General features: G+C 40.9%; 1 protein-coding gene across 18 annotated transcripts in view; it reads left to right on the top strand.

The window, feature by feature from the left end:
• Nrxn3 (neurexin 3) overlaps positions 1–18,225 on the top strand; it is a 1,606,331-nt gene that overhangs the window by 105,408 nt on the left and 1,482,698 nt on the right. For all 18 annotated transcript variants that reach the window (XR_015045250.1, XM_085830590.1, XM_029484639.2 and 15 more), the window contains exon 3: positions 2,528–2,545. Coding sequence is in view for 17 of the 18 variants with exons in the window: in XM_085830590.1 (XP_085686716.1) it covers positions 2,528–2,545 (18 nt within the window). In the remaining variant the exon portion in view is untranslated. The remainder of the gene's footprint in view (positions 1–2,527; positions 2,546–18,225) is intronic.

The following is an 18,225-nucleotide window of genomic DNA, read 5'->3' on the forward strand; positions in this document are numbered from 1 at the left end:
GTGTCTTTATTCTTATAGCTGAGACAATGACAATGACCTGCAGTTGCTGACAGAGCCAGGAACTGAGCTCAGATGTTACTCTCCTGCCCCAGCCCAGTGCAAAGGACTTTTAAGGATGGTCTTGTCGCTCCTCTGTGATGAGAAGAGTTACTGTATTTTTCTGTATGGCCACAACTGCACTGAGTTAAAGTACAAGGGGTAGAGCAGAAGAAGTCACCATGGGATTTGTTTTGACCCCTAGTTCTGCTCACACCAGACTCTGCTTCTGCACTGATGGATGGGGGGAGGAATGAGGGAAGGGGGGCCGGAGCATTCATCCAAATTTGTAACTAGAAGCAATGCACCCGAGTCAGAGGCTCACTTCCTGTGGTCTCTTGGTGTTTCCAGTGAACCATCTGGTCAATAAATATTGGCAAATCTGTTTGTGGTGATTCAAAATGATAACAATCAGAGCTGCTACCGGTTATGCAGTGTTTGCCTGGTACTAAGTGCTTTGCAAGCATTTAAGTCTCCTACCACCCCCATGTGGGGAGGCTCTGTTCCCATTTTTATAGCAGAAAGAAGACGAATTTGAAGTTCAGTGATTGGCCCAAGGCTGCAGAGCAAGCTGGGATGTGAGCTCAGAACTGTCTGTCTCCAAGGTTAGGATTGTAATCACAGTGCCAAAATAGGTAACTAACCGACATGTAAAGACCTTTGGGGTTCCAAGGGATCCTGTCTCACTGGGTCTTGGAGCCCTCAAAGAGTGTGTATGAACAACAGTGTTGACATTCTCACCACAGATATCCTGTTTAATTAAGGGGTATTTTAATGAGATCACTATTCTAGGCAATCCATCAGTCACAGTTAATGGCCCACTTGGTTATTCACACAGCATCCTTCTCCTACCCACCTCTTCTACTTCACCTCTTTTCTTTCCCTCTCTTAACACTCTACTCCTAAATCTAACTTACCAGAAAACCTGAAAGGGGGTGTGTCAAAGAATGACTCAGAGTTCTCTAGAAGTGTCTTTGAGCATATATAGCTACCAGGGATTGCAGGGCACACACTGGGTGAATCCTCAGCTGTTGCTGTGACTGTCTCACTCCCAGATGCTAGGGCACAGCTCAATCTGGTAAGAGTCCTGGGTTTTCTTAGGATAAAAACCCTAAGGATGTGCTGTAACAATCTGATTGCAGTTGTTTCATTATTGGCATGGAGTGCGTTGCCTGTCTTGTTCTGGCAGCAGGTGAAAGCCACAGAGAATTTCTGATGATCTACTCATGGGGTAACTGGGAGAGTCTTACCTTTCTTTCCTGTGGCATAAGAGTGCTTTAGTCTAGTAATTATCTGGATCCTATAAGTCTTGAGTGATCCAGGCTTCAGTTGAATGAATGTTGAACTAGATGGGACCCGGAGATGGGGGTTTACTTTCTGAGTTCTCTCTCTGAACTGGCAGTGCAACCTTGGAAAAATCTGTCAGTGTCTTTACCTTACACAACAGCAACAACAAAAACAACATTAGAGAAGCCTATGGTCTTCCCCGATCCACCATCCAATGATTCCAAGTGCATCCACCAGGATTGCCTGGTGATCTGTGGTTTCTGAAGCAGCCTACTGTTGCCCCAGCTGTAGTAAATGCTGCTGAACTGAGATTTTGACAGTGCCTTAGGCTGTTGCCACTCCCAGCACAATCCTACTTCACATCTGAGAGAGGGAGGAGGAAGAAGAAATTCCATTGTTGATGAAGATGATGGGCATGGACTGTCTGGTGGGTCTTAAAAGTTCATTGGCTTAATTCATGTGTCAACCTTTCCAGGACACTGTGTTCAATTACGGTTGACAAAAGTGATTTGCATGGGTAATCTTTGTCATTAGTGATGGGGTGAAAAGCAAGCAGAAAAATTATCAGTGTTAGGAGGCAGAGTTTCAATTTCTATAGTGAGTGTTTGGTTCACACACAATCTTCTGCATACACTGCTGTCTGTGATGAAGGATGGTCACTGCGAATGTGGAGAGGCAGGGGACTGTAAATGTTTTGTCATCTTCTGCCCTTCTGCCCTACATGCTAACCAATGCTGCAGCTTGCTCTTAATGCTGATGCCTCTTTTTCTTTCTTCCTCAAGGGAGTGGTTAATTCATTTTTCTCTCTCTGCTGGGAAACCTCGCTTGACTTTGTGTCCAGTGTTCAGTATCTGGGAATGAGGAAGATCTACATGGGTGTCAGTGTGAAGAACCAACCAGAATATTTTAACCGATATTCTTACAGGATTCTAGATTGCTTGGCTCTTTAGAGCCCTATCTGATTCCAGGATACTATCTTTCCGGACAGATGGATGGCTTACCTCTTTTGCTACATGCACAGTGAACAGGGAGCTTGATTCCTTGGCTTGCATGGGTGGTATTTGGGTGAAGGTGGAAATGTGGGAGCTTGCATGACCTTCATACTCATGCAAGAACACATGGTATTGTGTGTGGGTGCACTGCTAACACTCGTCTCCATTTCTCTCTCCTCTCCTTTTCCTTTGCTCTGAAATTGCTGCCACAGATGTCAGTCAAGGTCCAGGTGAGTCTTTGTTTGCACAGCTGTTGTGGGAATTTGCCTTCTGCTAGATTGTGCATGGTTTGATTCTGAGTGACCCCTTTTCCTAGGGATTAAAAAATCTTAGTATGTTGCATTTTCAGAAGAAATGCCTTGATATTTTTTTTTTTTTTTTTTTTTTTTTTTTTTTTTTTTTTTTTTTGCTGGCTTTGAAGAACTATTTTCAAACCAATGGAATGTGTTTCCCTGGCTTATGTGATTGCTTCCTTATGAATTCTATGTGAATCAAAGAAGTGGAAAATTAACATTTGGGGGAAATATTTTAAAAGCTGGTGTGATCCAAGGCAATGAACACTTTTGCCTTGTTTTATAGCTATAGCTTTCTGTGGTTAAAAGCTGATGCTATGACCTATTCAACCCAAAAATTATATGGGTAAATGAAGGTTTCTTTCTTCTATTTTCATTTTCTACAATGGTATTGATAATAGTCTATTTATTATCTAATTATGCAAGTAATACATGTTCACTGTAATAAAAAAAAAGCGTGTTTGATTAAGTTTTGTTAACAGAAACACAGAAGGCTCATCATTGAGGTAACTGCATTTCTACTGAAATGGATGCTCACCCAGAGTTCTACTTTTAAACCTTGTATGTGTTTGGGTATATACATTTATGTGAATATATGTGACCATGATACAGGACCCAGTAATTCATAGGTAAGAAATGTGATATAATCTAGGAATTAGATGTAGATCTATTCTAAAGGAATTAAGACTATTATAAGGAGTTAAGAATAGTGAATTTCAGATAAGAAAGGAAACCATCTTAGATATTTTCATGTTCACTAACTTAGTCCTTCTTATATTTAATCCTTAAAAGCACACATATAAGATTGGCACTGCTCTCCACAATTTAAAGTACATAAAATCTAGGATCTGACAGGTTAAATAGTCAACAGGTTAAATAGTTTTGCCAAAAGTCAAGTGGTAATAACTGAACTCCAAAACCAATTCACAGTTTAAAGGTATATGCTATGTTCATTGCTGAAAATTCCCAATGGCTGAAGAGCTTGTAAGTATTCCTAATGTTATAATTGCCCATTTATTTGTTTTTGCTTAGAGCTAATATGACCTTTTCTTTACTGCCACCCCTTTCTCCAAATGAATATATCCTTTATTGTTTTGAACATCTTAAAAAATACTCATATTTTGGTAGTGTCCTTCTGATCATTGTTATGAATGGGATTATACAGTGTAAGAGTACAATATAATTATTCTTACCAAATATGAAGTTTTCTGTTATTCTTCTGCCCATCTTCTTTATTTGAAACAGAGCACCAACAACACTTCCTGTAAAAATATATATATATATATATATCACTAGGGTTAGAGTCATAGCTCACTTGGTAAAGTGTTTGCTGTATAAACATGAGGCCCTGAGTTCTATCCATAGACCCTATATTTAAAAACAAAGAATCTCAGTGCAGGGTTGTATTTTGTAATCTTAGCACTAAAGACCAGCAGATCCCTGCAGCTTGCTAGCTCCTTAGGCTAGACTTCTCGCTTGTTCCAGGCCAATGGGAGATCCTGACTCAACAAAAGGTAGACATTCTTTGAATGATGACACCCAAACATGTCTTCTGGCTCCCAAATGACATGCGTACATCTGGACATGCATTTGCTTGTACATGAATACATACATTTATAACATTGAACCCATTCTTTCTATTTAAAAAGAGTTTAGTTCAGTCATTCACTCAACAAATGTGTACCAGGTAATGCAGATGGAATGATAAACCAAACAGGAAACAGCCTCTGGTTTCATGTATTTTTATTCTAAATGGGGACAAGTACATGGACACACACACAGAGATATCTGCATCTGTGCATATAGATGTATACACATTACATGCATGTATTAATGCATATTTTAACATACAGTGACTCCTCCCGCTCTTTTAGGTCTTAGGTTTCAGGGTTTAGGTTTTAGGGTGTTTGTTTGTTTGTTTGTTTTTGTTTTTTGTTTTGTGTGTGTGTGTGTGTGTGGTTTCTAAGCCTGAAGAAAATCCTTGGTTTAGATCTTTCAGTTGTGGCCATCGTTCTGGCAAGAGCTGGCCCTCTCAGGTCAGGCCTGCTGGAGGTTAGTGGGTAGTTTTCTACAGTCTCTTAGTTCCTGACCAGGCAATGTGGAGTTAACAGCTGTGGTTCATATTTTTGTGGTTCTCTGATTTTTTCCCCTTCCCCTCAAGAAGACATATTGGGGATTTTATAAGCTAATGTAACTGTTTACCCAGAGGCTGCTATAAGACTATGAGAGTGATGATTGATTAATTGATGAATTTTACATGTTGAGTACATTGGTTATAAATAACCCTACCGTAAAAGGTAGGTTGAGATAGGACTTGTGGACAGCACCTTTCCCGGAGTTCCAGAGATGGGCTGGGAAATCTTTGACAGTGAGTCCTGGATACAGGCCAAGTTGTCTGGAACATGCATGTTCCACTGGACAACCAGTGGAAGTTTAAAGCCCCTCACCCTAGGCTAGGGAAAAGGATTCAAAAATAATAAAAGCAATAGTAAGCATTTCTAGTACCATGTGCAGGTCTTGGGAAGATGTCTGAGTGTTCTCCTGTGCCTTAGTGTTAGCTCCTCCAGGTCGGCGTCACTGTCTGTACTGCAAATGGGAAACCTTACGGGCAGCTCCATTGGTCACCTCCTGACGCTAACTAGACCAGAACCTCAGAATTCACCTGCCATCAGAGTCCATACTCTTGTTCTTCTAAAGCCCACATTTCCATAGTGGTCCTGTGGACCAGAATTATGTCTTACTTGTGTCTGTACTACTGTATCTGTGCATAGTATATAGAGCCTAATACACTGCTATTAAACAGAAGGAGTGGTCACAAGTCTAAGGGGCAATCTGACTCTATAGAGTCTGTGAGACATAGTAGAACTTAAGGGGTGTATTGTGCAAGGAATATAAATTGTACCATTAAGGAAACTGAGGCCTCCAAAGATATGTAGTTCATGTATTTTCTGGAAGGGACTCTGTCAGGTATTTTAATCCACTTTTTCTCACTGGGATTTATCACTGGTCTCCCTGGACAGCTTTTGGGTGGGCAGTCCCATCCCTTGCTGCCCTCAACATTGTCCCCACTTCTGAGTGTTCCAGAACTCCCTGCTAAGAGGAAGAACTGGGAAAAGCCCTTCTTTCTACACCCCTTTCTTGGTACCCCTCACTGCTGTCTGACAGCTGTTTATGGTGCTGTCAGCCTCTTCCCTCAGAACAGATAATTTCTCAGGCTCTGCCTGCTGATTAGAGCTGGAATTTAAATGAATAACTGTGACCTTGTGGATGTGCCCTAGTTATTCACAGGCCCAATGAGGAAATAGGCCTCTTGCTCTGTCCACCAGAGCTTGGGCAAGCACAGGAGGAGGGGCTCCTGTCTGCAGGGGCTGGTCAGAGGCGTGGCCTACTGTTTCTAAAAGAACTAATGCTGTAGCTTATGGCTTCCATTGTCTGCTGACTCTTGACCTCTGCCCCTCATTGCCTTTCCACTTCATTGTAAGTCAGCCAGGGGACCTAGATATCTGTCCTGAGCACTGCCTGTCTCCAGGGAGTCACACTGTCTAACTGAGGGATGCTGATGTGAACCTGCAGGCAGGAGACAGCATCTAACATGTGTGACTCAGGACCGCAGACACAAAGGGGATGCTGTCAAAGCCCCATTGTGCATCAGCACAAGCAATACTCTTGTTTCTGAGAACTCAGTATAAAAGCAGAAGCTTGGGGCCATACCTAGAGATATTAAGGCAGAATCATCATTTTATCAAAGGCCCAAAATGTCAATGAGTTACTCTTTGATAAACACTGACCTCAGATTTCTAGCCTCTCCTCCCTTTGGGGCTCCCTGGGCTGTCTGTACTGAGGAGTTGTGGATTACCTTGCTGAAGCTCAGTCCTCACCTCTTATGGTACACACTGCATGAGTCACCTCCCTGGTCTGGTTGACAGGAGGAGCAGGTGAGAAGATTAGGGATGGGGAAGACTGAGCATATATCCACCCCCTAGTCTCCGGGGATCATTTTACAGCTATGTTCTGTGTAGCAGTTTAGGTACTGCAGGGAGGACAGCATGGGTTGGAGTGGGTTTGGCAAATATATATCAAGCAACGAGCTTGATGTTTTGAAGTTGTTAAAAACAATAAAAAAAATCAGCAACACCAAAAGTTTATGGAATTTGGCTTTTAACATTCATAAAGTTTTTACCCAAGAGAAACTATATTCGCTCCCTTCCTACTGGCTGAGGATGTCTGTGAGCTGCAAAGCCTGAGCTAAGAAGCTCCCAACCTAAAATGCCATCTAACTCTTAAAGGAAAGACTGGATCACCCTGGGCTACACAGAGCACAGACTGAGCCAGTTGCTGGGACTGACCTGATGCCATGACCCCACTAAGGCAATCTGACCTGACCTCATTATTTTACCCTTGTGAGCTCTACTTTCGCTACCTGTAAAATGAGGCTGTGGATGCTTAGCCCATAGGGCTGCTTTAAAGGCGGAGCTACATGTATAGTCTTTAGAACTCAGATAACAAATGTGGTAAGTGGTGCATAACAGCTGCTATACAAAGTCTCATTTGATACTTGCAATAAGAGTTTCTGTTTTGTAGATAAGTTTCTTTTTTTTTTAATTAGGTATTTTTTCATTTACATTTCCAATGCTATCCCAAAAGTCCCCCAAACACCCCCCCACTCCCCTACCCACCCACTCCCACTTCTTGGCCCTGGCATTCCTCTGTACTGGGGCATATAAAGTTTGTAAGACCAATGGGCCTCTCTTTCCACTGATGGCCGACTAGGTCATCTTCTGATATATATGCAGCTAGAGACACGAGCTCGGGGGTACTGGTTAGTTCATAATGTTGTTCCACCTATAGGGTTGCAGATCCCTTTAGCTCTTTGGGTACTTTCTCTAGCTCCTCCATTGGGGGCCCTGTGATCCATCCAATAGCTGACTGTGAGCATCCACTTCTGTGTTTGCTAGGCCCCAGCATAGCCTCAGAAGAGACAGCTATATCTGGGTCCTTTCAGCAAAATCTTGATAGTGTATGCAATGGTGTCACGTTTGGAGGCTGATTATGGGATGGATCCCCGGGTATGGCAGTCTCTAGATGGTCCATCCTTTCATCACAGCTCCAAACTTTGTCTCTGTAACTTCTTCCATGGGTGTTTTGTTCCCAATTCTCAGAAGGGGCAAAGTGTCCACGTTTTTGGTCTTCATTCTTCTTGAGTTTCATAATTTTCAAAGGTTAAGAAACTTGAACTCAAGTAAATGACTTATCCTTGTCATGCTCTCCTTAATGTCCAGAGGCATGCTCCCTGTGTGTGATATAGAACCTCTCCACACACACCAGATTCCCCTCCCCCACTCCTCTCTTTTGGGTCTTGATCTTCATACTTCTGGTCTTTAGAGCCTGCATATGGCCATCAAACATGGCTTAGGATCATAGTAAAAGGAGGCAAAGGGACTAATATGCCAGGATCCCACCATTTTACAGATGAAGGACCCTAGGCTCCAAGACACTACATCCTATGCTCAAGGTCAGAAAAGGCTATGCTCTAAGATTTAAAGTAAGTTCTAAGGGTCCCTCTGTGCAGTTTCGACTTTATCTGGGATTTGTGTACACTTGGCCAAGAATGCAGCCAGCCTTCCCAGATAATCAGTTTTCTTCCCTTTAACGTGAAGGATTTGAGTCAGGAGGTTTAGGAATCTGTCCATTGTGAGTGCTTGTGGCTAGATTGTCTGACTGAGATACTTGGGAACTGAAAAGCTATCTTCTTGTCACTAAGACTAACAGTTCATGCCTTCTGTAGTATCCAGATCATATTTTATCTCTTCTTTCCCATTCTTTTGGATAATTGTCCCACTTGATTTTTCTCTTATTACCTTACTAGGAAAAACATTTGACATTTATTGAGCTTGTACTTTGAGCCAGTCGCTGAAATGCTAAGTTTTGCATGCATTATTTAATTCATTAGACACCCCCATAAGGTAGATTCTGTTGCTAGGTGTATGTTACCCATGAACAAACTGACTCATTTGTAAGGCAGCCAGTGACAGTGCATTAAAGTTGGCAGAACACACTATAAATGTCATGGTGTGGCGACATCTCCAGAGCATACACACATGCCACAAAGTTCACTCCTAGTCATTATTGCATGTTCTTAGCTTTGAAGGGTGCCAATACATTGTAGACACATAATAAAAGCTTCCTGGGTAGATGAAGAATGTGCAGGACTCAGTCCATAGTTTTGCTCCAGGGTCTTATGGAAGTTGTCTTTTTATTGGGGTTTACCCCAAGACAAAAGGTAGGCAGTTGAACCAATTTGTATTCCCCACTCTTTTTAGGCCAGCTTGGTGGCAGATGCAGGTTACAGAGAAATACATCTTTGCTGAATGTAATTGGATAGGAAGGGGGTACTTGGCTGGACCAACACTGCTTACTTACTAGCCAGTTGTCCAGTACAGGTCTGGGAAGACCTTGGTTCCTATAGCTGTATGTGATAAGTATGTATGGATAAGGAGCTATTTCCAAGACTGCCTCCCTCTTTGGCTATCTTAAAATTGTAATCTTGAAGCTTTCTAAAGACTTTTAAAATCTCCTTTATTGTCTTAGAAAGGCAGACCTAGGCCAGTAGTGGTGGTACATATTACCTGTAATCCCAGGGCTAAGGTGATTGAGGCAGGAGAATCATGAGATCAAGGCTAGCTTAGGCTACATAATGAGTCTGAGAGCATACTATACAATATATAAAAACTCTGTCAAAGGAAGTGAAGGGAGGGGGAAAGAGAGAGGTTCAAAAGGCACACCATACCACTGGAGGATGGTTTCAGTCACATTTCATCCATCATATCTGGAGGGCAGGATGAGAGTTAGAGCAACGTCCCACAGCCTACCATGGTCTGAGGTCATCCGATATGTGTGTGGAATGCGTCTTTGTTACTTCAATGACAAGAGACACCAGAAGCATTTAGTAGTAAAGGACAGTGAGTTCCAAGCATCCTGTGGTATATGGGAAAAGCTATGCAGAGATTTGTGCTATTCAGAACATCATTGATGAGAAGAGCATAGAATAGTTATTCTCCGGGTAAATGAGGCTATAGAACCTCCACCTTGCCCAGCTACGTCGCATAGCCTGTTCACAGAGATCTCATCAGGCTTTAAATCAGCTATGTAGGTCTGATAAGGACATAGGCTATGCTGGCCAGTTTGCTGGATCGGGCCTCAGGAGGGGTGGGAGATGGAATGTGGCCCAGAGTCTAGGACAGTGAGTTCCCTTGTGGAACAGCTTTGCTGCCTGAATACAAATGGAAGCATCTGAGGATGCAGTGGGCAAGGGTCCACTAGTGCTGGCAGCTTATTAGAGAAATGATGTGGGCAGGGCCTGGGTGGGTGGTGTGCACCTGTAATCCAGGGCACTTGGGAGGCTCTTACAAGAACATTGTCAGTTCAAGGCTAGCCTGTGCTACATACTAAGGCTTATCTCAAATCAACGTACCAGTCAATCAAAATGTTGGCAAGATTTAGGAGGGGCCAGAGAGGTGCCCTGAACAAATCAGTCTTCTAAATAAGGACAGACATTATAGGTTTTCAAGCCCTTGCTGTGGACAGTTGACTGTGAACTGTGCCTCGTGCTTCCTTTGTGTTGCTGCATGATGTTCCTTGGGGCATGTTTTCTAGGTGAGAGAGATAGACACTTTAGGAGGAGGCATGGAAACATTAACTTACCCAAGATCTCTGAGTTTGAGGAAGATCTGGGATCTGAATATCACTTTGGATTACAGAGAGCAGAGGTTTTCAAAGCGCCACAATGGCCTGGAGAGTTAATAAAGGAGAGCCAGTCTCATTACGGAGAGTTCTCCCAGGTGAGTCTGATCGGGCCAAAGTCAGAGAACAACTACTGGGAAGGAAGTCATGTGGAAGATGAGGGGCGTGGCACTTCACTCTTAATCTTACATGCATGTGGATGTTAGAGGATGGATGGCGGTAGAAGAGAGCAGGGGAGTCATTCCCTTTTGTGTTCCAGTGACACCAGGGCTGTATGGCTACCATCCTAACAATTTACCCTTCCCCCATATCTTCCTTTTGTGCCCCTATGGGTTCTGGCAGTGCAGGAAGTGTCTTAATCTTTGAGGATAGAGACTTCTCCTTGCTGCATGCCTACTGCTTGCCAAAGGATCTTGTTAGAATCAGTTTGTTTTGGATGGAAAGGACCCAATGGGTCATCAAGACCCTGTGACAAAATTTTGAATCCTCAGTGTAAAATTTGATTCAGACTTCCTTTGAACCCCTTTGGCAATGAGCAGCTCATTGATCCCTTGGACTTTTCATTCTGTTCCAGCAGGGCAGAATATTTTAGAGCTCTTTCTTATCCTCAGTTGCTACAGCTTTCCACACCTGTGTGGCTTTCAGCCCTTGGAGACCCACAGGACAGATCTCATTACACTCCGAATGTTTGAAGTCAAGGCTTTTGTCTTTGAGGAGTTTCTTTTCTATGTACTAAAACATCTCCAGTTTCTTTGGCTATTCTCATCTAAGGGTTTTTATTCTTTCATCTTGGTTATTGTTTCCTGAAAAACGACCCTTTGTTGTCTTCTCAATATCCATTCTGAAGGATGCCCATACACCATACAGTTCTCTCAGCATGATTAGTATCAGTTCATTACAGACAGCACCATTGCCCTTGTTCTAGATTCCACATCCATTCAGGGCAGTACCAAACACTTTAGCTTTCTTTTTTAATGACTATAGTGTTAAACTGACGTTGAAGTCAAGTGAAAACCTTTTACTATTTTTGTGTGCACTGCGAAGCCTTCTCTTTCCCCTTCCTGGGCTTGCACAGTTGGTCTGATTCACTTAGCATGGGGCCCCTCTTTGATTCTGTTAAATCTGGCACACCACGATCTGTTTGGATGCAGTTCTTTCATTGGGACATTGACCGTTCTTTCTAGTCTTATGTTAGTCATGAATGAGAAGCAGTTTTAGAGAAGATCGTGACTGGGAGATCAAGGACTTTCTCTGTTGTGGGATAAGCTTTTCTGAAAGTCATTCTTGCTCATCCTTTAACCCTGAGAGAGAAAAGCCTGGCTGCTTTTGTCTCTTTGCCATCTCTGGCATTCATTCCGGAGGAAATCTTGCCACTTCTTCTACCCACTAACAGGAAGATCAGGAGAATGCTGTAAAAGTCTTTGACCCTGTGATTATGCCATATTGATGCTGTCAATGACTCATTGTTGTGATTGGAAGGAACACTTTCTGTTTAATTCAGCCACCAGGCTATCAGAGCAAAGTTGGCCTAGAGGAAAACAATGAGCATCTAATTCAGCTACTACCCTACAAAGGACTGGATGGTGAGAACTAACAACAGTGGCAACAGAAAAAAAAGACAAAACAGACATGTGTCTAGCTGGTCCCTACTTAAAGAACTAGCATCAGATCCCTTCTCTCCTGCATTTCTGGAAACAACCGCCATTACCACTGCTGCTACTGCTGCCACCACCACCACTGCCAGACTACCTGTTCAACTGATCCATGGTATTATGCCAAATTGGTGGAAAGGACGATTTCTCAAGTTTTAGCTCAGGATTTTTTAGAGAGTCATCTAGAAGCTTGTACAACTCACCTGGAATGGTAGTAGGCTATCCTTGAAACCTACCATTGTGGGAATAAGGTACTATTCTTAGAATAGTATTTCAAAGCAATTAAAATTATTATTTTATAGTGGGTCAGAATGAGCCAAATATCCAGATGTTCATCTGATTCCATGTGCTGTGTTGCTTGGTCTCTGTGGTCTTAGTAGGTCTTAGTGTTATGTGGGCTTGGACTAGCTAGTTCTTAAAACATCTCATGGATTCTCTTCTGTTGCATTTCTAGCAAGTAAAGCTACTTCCTTGCCCCACCCGCTGCTCACACTGGATGCTTTTGTCTCTTTATACTGCATGTGCAGCTTCTAACATGATTGACAGTTGTACTCATATCTTTACCGACTTTTCTAATATCTGGGTGAACACAAAAGTTCCTTCATCCATTCTGCATTTGCTGTGGTTTTTGAGCTTCTGGTTATCCTCTTATCTACCTGGCTCATGACAGTTTTAATATATGATTCCCATCCTCTGACCCTAAACCCTGCATTTATTTAACTTAATAACAGTAAGTCCTGAAAGGAGGGGAGACTTGAACTTTTTAATTTCTGGAGTGTTTGGGGATATGGGATCTGCTTGTGTGCCCGAATTTATATTTACCCCTTGATATTTTTTGAGACACTATGTAGCCTAAGCTGACTTTAAATTTATGATCTTCCTTCCTTAGTCCCTGTGTTCTATGACTATGAGCACATACCAAAAAGCCTAGTCCTTAAAATTAAATCTCATTTTTTATCTCTTCCCATTCTTTGGATCTCTATTATAGTAGCCAGTAAATTATCTGTTCATCTGAGTATAGGTCATCACCACATCCACAAGACAGTGATCTATGACTGTTCTTGTCTAAGTCATTGATTACAATATGGGTGAGCCCTGGGGTAGGCTGTCAGGTAGGAGTGAACTCCTGGGAGAAAAGGACACTACTGCCTGTAATGAAAGTCAGGAATTGCCCAGAGAAGAACTGGTTTTGGGCAACTGTGGACTTAAGTGAATCTTTATTTCCTCTTCCTTTTAAGCATTCTTACCACACCTCAGGCCTCTGTTCTATCTAGAGTGGCAGACTTCAGCCTAGATACCTCCTTCATCCTTTATCCCAGAGGCCTTGTATACCACATCTCCATCTTTGAAAGGAGATCTTTAATTTGTCTGTGCAGATTATCTTCTCACACAATAGTGTCAAAAAAAAAAAAGCTGAGTTTGACTATGTCTATGTCTAGCTTTGCATCAAGAAGGAAATGGTTTTAAAACCCCAAGAAATGGTCCCATAAAGGAAGAACTTCATGTTTAAATAGAAATATTTATTGTTTTAAAGACTATTCAGTGGCTAAACACTTTACTCCTCTGGCATGAGGATCAGATTTCAGATCTCTAGAACATCAGAACACACTTATATGCTAAGAGGATGGTGTGGCCTACCTGTAATTCCTGCCTCTGAAGGTGGAGACAGGGCACCCCCAGAACAAGCTGGCTGGTGAGACTAGCCATACAGATATGCTCTGGCTTGGGTTGAGTAACAATGCTTCATTGAATAAGGTAGAACACTGATGTGTCCTGACACCAACCTCAGACTCCATATGCAGATGTGTATATATTCAAACCTATGAAAACATATGCATATACAAAAATGAAAAAAATAGAAATATTTGCTAATATATTATAGAATATATTAGTATATTATTAGTATGAATATATTATATAATTATTAGTATAAATATATACTAATCTATTTAATTCTAGTAAAATAGAAATATATACTAATCTATTTCACTCTTTAAGATACAAATCTCAGGGTGAGGATTTTTTCCCTTCTACTTTCCCCAATTCCCAGTCACCCCACTCTAGAGACTAGGTCATCACAGTTAAGATTTTTGCCAGCCTTTCCATATTCACTGTCTCTTTAGTTTTTCTGAAAATACCAGGTGAATGTTTCCATTACCTTTTGATTTTATGTAATTAAAAAAAATCCTCATGATTCTGTAAGGATTCAGTGTTGGTGCTTGCAACAAATAGTGACATTTAATGTCACTCTATTAATACATTAAAAAAAAGATGATAAATGGGAATTTTTCACTTGGGTAAAATTATCTTGAAAGTGAATGAATTAAAAATCCTGGAAGGATAACTTGCTTTTTCTACCCGGAATGTTTATCTTTCTCTATCCTTTTTTGAAATACTTTCCCAATTACCAAGCCAGGTGAAGGAAGAAGGAAGGAAGGAAGGAAGGAAGGAAGGAAGGAAGGAAGGAAGGAAGGAAGGAAGGAAGGAAGGAAGAAAGAAAGGGAGGAAGGAAGGAAGGATTGAAAACCATCTGATCTAGAAGGAAGGAAGGAAGGAAGGAAGGAAGGAAGGAAGGAAGGAAGGAAGGAAGGAAGGAAGGAAGGAAGGAAGGATTGAAAACCATCTGATCTAGATGGGATGACAGGTGTGTATGTGTGTGTGAGAGAGAAAGGAGAGGGGGGAGAGAGAGAGAGAGAGTACATTAGCTTAAATAATGGAGATCTTCAACTTCTGGCCTGGTTCATGAACATAGTAGTATCCTTCTATTGCCTGTTTCAATAAATAGTTTTTAGTCTCTGTATTAGTCATTCTCATGACAGGTTTCATCATGGCCACAGCTGCTGATAAATGACTTAGCTTTCATAGACATTTCCATTTTTCCTGAGTGGCAAAATCAGCTATCTCCATGGGGGTTTTCCCAAAGGGTATAACATAGTTTAGGCAGACATATGTATATTTTGCATATAATTTACATATGATTTGCAGTCTGTTTCAAGGCAATTTCATCTTTGCATGTCTTACTGATTGGTGATCTTTTCTTCCGTTTGTTCTAGTATATGCTCTGGGAGCCTGTGTATCACAGATATACAGACACAAAGAGCACTTAAAGGAAAAGAAGAAGGAGTCATTTATTCTGTATTCATGTTGGTGTCCAGCATGTTCCTAGATACAGCTAGAGTATCACTTTGTCAGAATCCAGATAGAAGACACTTTAATTCTCTCCTTCTATTATTGTTGTAAATATTTCCTAAAAGTTACTTCAGTTCCCTAAGAATTCTGTGTTAGCAGTTCTTAATGCCATGCCAATCATATAGCCATTTATTTGTATCTCCTGTTCCATACCTACCTTATGTGAATTTCATTGAACTGAGTTTTTTGTGTCATAATTTAGTTTCTGCTTAAATCCAAAAATCTAAGGTTGTTATAAAAAGTTATAATCCCTTTTATTTCCAAGGGCCCTTGACTCAGATTATGTCTTTATAAAAGTCTTGGGATGTCAGAACCATAATAAATGCCATATTTTAACCCAAATCAGCATGCTAGCTTTGAAGCTGGATGTGTGGTCATAGGCATCACTGATGTTAGCATGGATTTTCATTCTCCTCTTCTGAGGTTGACCAGAAAGCCCATTTTCATTTTAACCTATTCTCCATGAAGCATACATATAACCTATATCTAGTGTGGCTTCCATGTAATTCTTGCTAATTAAATGCTTCTCATTTTAAGTTTTTTTTTTGAGCATTTTTTTCTAGAGAAACCATATAGTCCTATTTTAAAAAGTATAATTAGATTAGTGTTGAATCCATAGACAACTATCTCAGCATCCTCCAACTCTCACCAGGTTAAGGCATAGCTATAGCCTGCTTCCTTCAGGCTTCCCTCACTTAGTTACCTCATATAGCATGCAAAGAGTGTTTTACGTCTTTATGTTCAACTAGATCCCCTCTCAGACCATTGCACTATAATGTGAAATTCTTGATGGACATTTTTGTTTGAAAATTCTTCCTCTTCAACTTCATCCCATTTCTGCCTTTGTCTTGTTCTGTTACTTATTTTATCCATGCTGTTGCAATAGCATTTTCCTTAACATTGTTTTCTCCAGGTCATTTGCCTGTCCATGAACCCTCAGTGTCTCCCATTAACTGTAAGATTAAATCTATTTTCCTGCCAAGTCTTGAAACTTATTGCTTCCATGTTTTGATTATTAGGATTATCTACTTTTGAAATATAAGCTAATTATATATGTCCATCTTTATCAATATTGTACACTAGTACATGCTTGTCATGTGCCCAGAAGTGCCTTTGTTTCTGGAAATCGGGACAGGGTGGTCTTGGTACTACCCAGAGTGCTCTCTCTAAATTTTAAACCATGTTTCATCTTTAAATGCATGCATTTATGTGTGCCTACATGTGCGTAGGTATATGAGGGTGGGTGGGGAGGGCAAAAAATAACCTTGACTGTCTACTTCTTTTGAAATAGTGTCTGTCATTTGCATGGAGTTGACAGATTAGGCTAGACTAGACTGGCTGACCAGTGAGCTTCAGGGATTCTCCTGTCTCTGCCTCACTGGGATTACAAGTATGAGCCAAAATGTTGGGCATTTTTATGTGGGTTCTAAGGCTCAAACTCAAGCCTTCATGTTCACAAGGCTCAGACAAAAATGAGCCATACCCCCCAGTCCTTACGCCACATCTAAGGCATATTTCAAATCTCCCTGTCTTGCAGGAACTTTCTCTGAATGTGCAGCATCACACCTTCTTATCAGTCTCTACTTGCCTTATTGCCTGGATTCATAATTTGATACTTAGCTGTTAGATACTCCCTTTTCATCTTTCATCTAATTGTCAAACATATACTGAGCATCAGACACTAAATATATAAATGTTTCTCTGTGTGTCCATATCTTTTTATAGCATAGTAGACATAACAGCAATCATTACACAGCTCTTACTGGGTGTAGGCATAGACCAGTATTTTTTGACCTGTGGGTCTTGACCCCTTTTCGAGTTGCCTATCAGATATTTACATTATGATTCATAACAGAAGCAAAATTACAGGTATGAGATAGCAACAAAGTAATTTTAAGCTTGAAATCATCACAACATGAAGAACTGTATTAAAAGGTCTCAGCATTAGGAAGGTTGAGAACTACTAACATACACTTATATTAATATATTTAACTCTCAAAGCAATATATGAAATGATCATAATTATTCATATTTTCTAGAAAGGAAAAAATCAAAGTCCAGAAACATGCAATAATTTTCTTAAAGTTACAAGGTATAAAGTAGTAGAGATGGGATTCTAATCTAGGTCTAGAACCACTTATTAAATCTCCTATTCTATGCTGTCATGTTCCAGTACCAAGCCATCTGTGTGAATATAAAGATACACTCCTTTCCTGCTAGGTGCTAAATTCCTGGATGCCAAGGAATTTGCTGTACTCACTTGTATTTCCATTCCCTGGTCTTTGAATATAGTAATACTTGATTAGACTGGTGTGTGGGTTGCTGATACTTTCATTAGCTGTTAAAGGAACTGAAGGTTTTTATTTGCTGTTTTCAAAATTAAAATATAATTACATCATTTCTTCCCCTCCTTCCTTCTTTCTAACCCTTTCCATGCTCCCCACCCTAACTCATGACCTCCTTTTCTTGGTTTATTGCTGACATATTAAATGGCAAATAGTGTTTTGAGGTAGAAAAGAAACAGACAAGAGACTAGGCAGACTAGAAAAGACTACTCCAGAATTAATGGTTACTCCATTCTGTAAGCTTGGAGGATAGGTTTGTACAAGAAAAAAATATTAATATGCAACTCTTAATAAGAAAGTAAAATTCTCCTCACAAAATTTCAAATAAGAAGCAAAGCATATGATGGCCTCCTCCTTTCTTGCATCCTGGTTCTTTGCATGATTGTCCATTTCACTTCATTCTCCTCCTTACCAATGTTTGACATCATGATCCCATTCCTGCATTCCTGGCTTGATCGGTCTACTTATGGTTTTTAGACAAGGAAAAAGATGAATATCTTTCCTTGACTGATAATGCTGCAATGATGTAGGTAGGTAGCCTAATAAAAGCTGATAAGTACGTATTTGTATTAACGTGCAAGAGCACACGTGTGCGTATGCACACACACACACACACACACACACACACACACACACACACACACACGGTGGGTTATTTGCATTTTAAAAGGATTTTTCCCTTCACAAAAGG

Source organism: Mus caroli, unplaced genomic scaffold (genome assembly GCF_978045245.1).
Source record: "Mus caroli unplaced genomic scaffold, Mus_caroli_1 scaffold_14, whole genome shotgun sequence".
NCBI lineage: Eukaryota > Metazoa > Chordata > Mammalia > Rodentia > Muridae > Mus > Mus caroli.